General features: G+C 37.8%; 1 protein-coding gene across 1 annotated transcript in view; it reads right to left on the bottom strand.

Moving 5' to 3' along the window:
* LOC139934747 (DENN domain-containing protein 11-like) overlaps window positions 1-6,320 on the bottom strand; it is a 28,507-nt gene extending 22,187 nt beyond the window's left edge. Inside the window, exon 1 of the mRNA XM_071929139.1 lies at window positions 5,960-6,320. Coding sequence (XP_071785240.1) covers window positions 5,960-6,221 — 262 coding nt within the window. The 5' untranslated portion in view covers window positions 6,222-6,320. The remainder of the gene's footprint in view (window positions 1-5,959) is intronic.
* Window positions 6,321-7,153: the final 833 nt, after the last annotated feature.

Genomic DNA, 7,153 nt, shown 5'->3' on the forward strand with positions numbered 1-7,153 from the left:
CAAATAAGGTCCGACATGCGTGCGCGTATCTTAGCGCGCGCGGCAGAGTTGTGCAGAAAGGCATTGGAGAGCCCCACTTGTTCTTGCTCACACGTGCGTCATGGGCGGAGCCTAACGGATTGGTCTATTGTCAATAATAATAAACATTTAGAGAATTTGGAAATTAATTTCATTGTTATAATTTTTGTAGAAGTTGAAACATTTTTAATGTCCCAACCCGACTGTGTACATCATACTCTACAGTTGGTTTCTGTGCACAGTTGTACCACCATACATGTAACCTGTGCAGTTAAACGGTCTTAAACTGGCTGATCCATTCCCTGAGAAGTGTCCCAAAGAGTAGGCCGAGGTGTTCTTTTTATGCTCATCTTGCTTTGAGGAGTAATGGGAATGGCCTTTAAAGACTGTGATCACTCAAGCGTCTGATTTACGCAGTAAATAAAAGCAAGCAGAGTATGGAATATGAAATGATTGCACCAGATGGTGACTGGCTAGACTGGAATACCAACAGGTTCGTGTTATGATCGCATTAGCATACACCATTGTACACTGACACAAAACATTATCCCAAATAAGTCAATACAAGGGGTCTTTATACATGTACGCCTTGTTTCTTGTAGATTCCAGGGCTTTTCCTGGCAGGCAAGATACTGCAATTTGCATGAACCGTACCACACAAAAATATGCGAACAAATGAGCAATTCTTCAAAATAATGTCTAGTGTTCTAGTCCACTGCTCTTGGCACAATATTAAACATGGTTTCACAGGATACCCTGCAATTGTCATCTACAACAACAACATCATAAGGGTACAGAATTCTTGCAGGTTTGGAATACAGAAATCAGATTTCTGCAATATTGTCATCCACAACAAACAACAAATCATTGTACAGACAATATTCTGCCCAACTTTTACGCCGCATATCTCTGGCAGGTTTGCAAACACAAATCATCTCACCATAACGTTGCTTTGAACACAAAACAGGGGATAATTTTCTTGAATTATGCACACAAAAAGAGGCAGAGGAAAGTGTGAGATGGAGTGAAGTGGCGAGAAAGAAACACTGATCCTCATCTCAGGTTCGCGTAGAGACGTAGACGCCTGCCAAGGGCAGCCCCAGGATATCTGTCAAATGCATTTTCGCATTGTTGCTCAATTCTAATCATGGTTCATGGAAATACACACACTATGACAACAATGCTGCGAGTCCTGCGTTTAACTGTGTATATATTGTTTCTCTCCTTAGCGGCAATGCAGTGCATCCGATTCCTTCTATCTCCCTCTCTCTCTCTCTCTCTCTCTTTTCGAAGCGAAACACCTTCTGGGCAATTCTGATCATCCGGGCAGATTAGAAACACTTTTCACTTATTTGCAATTAAGGTTTCGACAACTCATTGGATGGGGGAAGCCTCAAATGGTGAAAGTACTGTCAATTGCGCACTGTATTATAATAAAATTACGTAGCTCTGTAAAGGGACAAGTTTTGTTTTTCTTGTAATTTGTTCCCTCAAATTTTTTGCCTCCTCAAATTTTGCCTCAAAATATTATTTATTTTGTTCCCGTGAAATTAAATAATTTTCCCTTTAAAATAATATTTTGCTCACTCTCAAAATATTATTTTTTAGAGGGAATGATTTAATATTTTGAGGGAACTTAAATATTATTTTGATGGATTGAAGGTATTTTGAGAGAAAAAATTCATAATAAATAATGTTTCACAAAAAAAAGTCATTTTGTGGGCTCCATCTACATTTGACCTACATAAAGTGATGAAAAATTGAAAAATCAAGAACCTCATCAAAATCCAATGGATGTGGTTTAAGTCCCTCACTAGTCATTTTGTCTTTGTTTAGCCACAAATTATTTATAATTTACCCAACCAATTTCCAGTGGCTTATTACCTGAGTTTATTGAAGTTAAGTTAATTTCATTATTCATATTTCATCAGGCATAAAAAACGATAGACTTTTATAGTTATTACACGTGTACATGTGTATCTTTTATTCCCTCATTTTACACTAGTCAGCCTTTTGCTAGGATTTTAAAGGCAGTGGACACTATTGGTAATTACTCAAAATAATTATTAGCATAAAACCTTATTTGGTTATAAATGAGTCATGGGGAGAGGCTGATACTAAATAACATTGTGAGAAACAGCTGTTTCTGAAGTACCGTAGTTTTCGTTTCTATGAATTTGATTTCGAGACCATGATTAGATTTTGAGATCTCAAAATCAAGCATCTGAAAGCAAACAACTTTGTGCAACAAGGCCATTTTTATCTTTCATTATGATCTCGCAACTTCAATGACCAATTTGAGCTCAAAATTTCACAGGTTTGTTATTTTATAATAACATGTATGTTGAGATACACCAAGTGAGAACACTGGTCTTTGAAAATTACCAATAGTGTCCAATGTCTTTAATTTACAGATAATTAAATTATGTTCAAGAACAGGAATTGAATGATCACTTTTCATGGTTGTTAAATTTTATGGTTGTGCACGTTTTTGTTTTATAAATTCCCTTATTCTAGCCTTTTGCTAAGATTTTTAGTGAATATAACAATCTGTGAACGTTACTTGTTATTGGCACTACTCAGTCATGTGTGTAAGATTCCTGTAGAGCGTCATTACAGCAGAGATATTGAGCAGAGACGCTATTCCATCCAACTTGAAGTTAATCAGTGTCACTTTAGTGACGTCACAAGACTACCTCCGACGCAGGCAATGTATGCATCAATGCCTGCCGACGTAGGATTCCTCGAAGCTGCTCTTCAAGTACGAGTGGGAGTTAGAATTTAGAATTAACTGTGTGGTTCTTACCGGCTTGGGGGAATTTTTTTCCTCCAGCATTCAGAATGCATTCAACTGGGAGAGACTCAATGTTGACAAAATGCTCTGGAACTATACAGTACTAAACAAGTGGGATCCAAATTTTTAGAAATTCAGGGTTAACATCCTTTTTTTGGTAACCCCCCCCCCCCCCAAGAGTGATCTACGTAGTAGACTTCAAGAATCTATAGAAAACTAAGTTAAACAGGAGGGGCAGAAAGAAGTCTAATTTGTGTATAACAATTGCAATATTTATGAGGAAGCGAAAGGAACTTTTTGTCTGAATTTTTTTAGTCGGGTTGGTTTTAAAACTTGGTTATCATCCAGTTTCACTCAGTAAAAATCTACAAAGCGCGATCATCTTTTCGAGCAGGAAAGCTTGCAAGCCCGAAGCCTACAATTTGGTTTTATAAGCCCTGAAATTCAGTCTGAGGCATTCTATTTGTTGATCTTCATGCTTTTAAGAATGTAAGTAAGTTAAAATATTAATTTTTTATTCAAAGAATACCCTGTTCAGGACAGTTTCAGGAAAGGAAGAACCTTCAATGAAGGAATGTGTCAACTTGAAAACTGATAGTTTCACCATCGTTTCATAATGTTTATAAAAAAATATAAGGAAAAGTGTAAGAAAACTTTTGTTTTGACAGCTAGAAAAGACTTTGTTGTTTGGGTCATTTCACAGTTTTTATAGTTTTGATTTACCAATCCTCACAAAAACAAAAACATTGATAGTTTTTACCAATGAAGTAATAGGAGTATAATATCATGATAATAATAACCATATTTATAACGTGCCTTTTGCCAAAGGGTACAAAGCGCCAGGTGTTATTACTGCAAGGAGGGGGGGGGGGGGGGCGAATTTTGAGATATAAGACCTAATCCTTAGCAACATGTAATGGCTTACAAGGTGCTGTGGCGCATAAGCTTGGGCGATATCGATTTATTTTATTCACGATATATCGCCGACAATATATCGCGATATTCGATACAATCGCGATTAATTAAATTTGACATCATCAGTCTTCAAACTCCAAGTGAAAGTTGTAGAAGAGACAGTCATAGCTTAAGAGAGTTGTTCTAATGACCTATTCTTCTGGTTTTACTCCAAACCTATGGGGTGCAAGATGTCTCTGCTAGCAAATACATCGCGATATTTAATTGATATCGCGATATATCGATATTTCAATTAAAACCAAATCCATCCGATATCGAAATCGTTTCCAAATTAATATCGCGATATTCGATAATATCATGATATCGCCCAAGCTTAGTGGCGCAATATGCTACCAATCCAGCCAGGAACACCGGGGCGAACCCCTTCTCTTTTTGATAAGTGCACTGGGTTCTTTTATACGTTTACACAACACATGGGACCAACGGCTTAACGTCCCATCCGAAGGACGAAGCAATGGTTACGTGTCTTGCTTTAAAAGGACACAAGTGTCCCACTGGGGATTCGAACCCACACTCTGCTGATCAGAAACACCAGAGTTTGAATTCGGTGCTCTTAACTGCTCGGCCACGGAGTAAGGCTACCTGCAGTTATCCAACTACATTTATTGTAAAAAGGATATACATGTACTAAACAATCAATATTCAGAAAAATTAAAGGCGGCCCTCTACAAAAATATTTTTAAAATAACATAGATTACTTTCAGATTGAAAGACAGGAACAAAACCTAATGAAGAAACTGATGACACAAATTTATAATATGTACAACTATAAGCTTGGAATAAAGTAGACTTAATCCATGCCAATAAAGAACAATATGCCTAATCCGACAGCTGCTGAGCCTGGGTGTACCCTTAGATTTGTTTTAAAATGATGACTATGTAAGTACCACCAACAAATTAATTTGTCATTTCACTAGTCCGCCAGCATACCACCAGTACATTTGTATAAAATGAATACATGGACGCTTTTTAACTCTGCAATAGCCAGCCAGACCAGTTGCTGTTAATTTTGACGCATGGTTCTTGTATGTTTTAGCTGACAAAGGAGAACATGAGGTTGGTTCCGCTATCGCCTCCATCCAAAATTGTTTGTGGAGACTACAGTAGAACAAACGTCATATAGTTCTAGGAGTGGAGAGAACCTAGCCAACCTTGCCTGCAGCCGATTTCACGAAACGCTAGGATTAATCCTAACTCGAGTTAGGACGAGTCACCCGTCCTAACTCAGAATGGGTTCAACGCGTCCTACGCATTTGGATACGGAACTGAACCCGTCTTAAGTCCTAAGATTAATCCTAAGTTCGGAAGAGTTTGGTGAAATCGACGCCTGGGCTGTTGGCTCAACATCAGTCTTGGCGCAACTATGATAAGACCACGACAGAAACCTCCATGATAACAGTTTTAGACCTTCACACTCAATGTTAAAAAAACACCCAACAAGGTTGTTGATCAAGAACAAAATATAAATTTCACAAAATTACCAGAAAAAAAGGAGTACAGTCATGACAGTGCCCATGGTCACTGGGTCTAAATCAGACCCACTAAATAGGGCGATGGTGTAATGTACTTGTAGACCAAGTTATTGGGGCGCTATTCCTTTCATCGAAATTTTGAAAAGGGAATAGCCGATAATGTCAAATAAAATTTCCCATTAAAGGAAATAGCCCCAGTGGGTCTAGGGTGCTTGAATCCATTTTCCCAAATGTTTTACAGATCTGTAGAATACAGTACTCGAATAACTTTCCGTATGGCCTTACCACTTTTTCACAAATTTTTTCGGATAACTTTCCGCACCTCGCCACCACTTGTTCACTAATTTTTACAAAAAGGGATATCTTGTTGAGGTAAATTAGATACTATATTATTTCATATCCAATGAAAAAGTGATGGCGCCATACGGAAACTTTTCCATTTTTACAAAACGGGATATCTCATTGAGGTAAATTAGATACTGTATTATTTCATATCATATGAAAAAGTGGTGGCGCCATAGGGAAACTTTTCCAAATAATGAACTCTGGTAGGGCCTCAGTGAAAGATAAAACTTTGTAGTCGAATTAAATTTTTGTATTTTTATTTAGGCCTACTATGATTTTTTACAACTATATTTAATGTTTTTAAAATAAATTGTGATGATCATACGTCAAATGATACCAAGTTGTGATAACTCACCTGATCTTGTATCGAACGCCACAACAAATATCGCCACAATGTTCTCATGATATCGACTTAAATCACACACCGAGTTGCTAGCGCTGATGGAAATCCTGTCATGGTCGAAACCATTACTCTGGTGACAGTCCCTCAAAAAACCAAGCGACGCTTCCTTGGCATAAAGATTCCTCACTGTTTCCCTGGGATCACGAATGTCTGTAATATCATCCTGGTAATTCACCAAAAGTGGAGCTTTATCACTGTCCGTTGGTGAAGCCATGGTCCTTCAGATAATTGTTTAATATTACGCAAAATTGTAAGCATTCAACAGTCGGCCATCACTACTTAGCGAGCTGCGGAAGAAACGTCCAAACTCCACACGTCGTACACTGGTTCTGTGGCTGTACGTAATATAGGTGCATGATGAACACGTTGGCTGAAATACATGTATGTATACGGTATGTGTATTGCAATGCAGTGAATTTCCAATCCGGAAGTGTTTTGAAAACAATCGCATGTGTACGTGTTTCTGTGACCCCAACTGAACTTTCAACTTCAAAGTTGACCGCCACGTGCAGCGGTCTGTTTTGAAAAAAAACTTTGGACCAATGTGGCTCTGGGAAGATCTTTGGTATTTATTTGGCAAATGAAAAGACTGCAGCATGTAAAAAAACAAAAAAAACAAAAACAGTTCATTTGATAGTGATTCGAAGATCAAGGGGGAACCAAATAATTATCGTTCGTGACCTTTAGAAGCTTGAGAACTCGATTCGAATTCCCAGCCACTAAATGCCGCCAGCAGGCTCTGATGCCTTTTGTGGGCATTTTACGAGTAAAAAAAAAACATTTTAAGGGAAATTTTTCGTAAAGGCACTTTTTATGCAATATTTTCATTAGTGACAAATGGTGTCGACTCGTGGGCTTCTACATAACACTAACAGTGAGGCCTACATTTTGTATTTACTTTGACCCCCCAATTCAAGAGTCAAATAGGCACCCAAACATTTTATAATTCTTTATTTATTTTTTAATTGATGGGCTATAGTATGGGGGCAGCCAAGAAGTTTTTCAGTATGAGAACTGAAGGATTCGAAACAGTAATCTTTTGCTTCAAAATAAAAGGTAGGGGTTTTGGGTGTTTTTTGTGGTTTTTTTTTAGGGGGGCAGGAGGGGGGGTAAGGAGGTTGTAAGAAAGTAAAAATTTCTATAGGT

The sequence above is a fragment of the Asterias amurensis genome, chromosome 3 (genome assembly GCF_032118995.1).
Source record: "Asterias amurensis chromosome 3, ASM3211899v1".
NCBI classification, from domain to species: domain Eukaryota; kingdom Metazoa; phylum Echinodermata; class Asteroidea; order Forcipulatida; family Asteriidae; genus Asterias; species Asterias amurensis.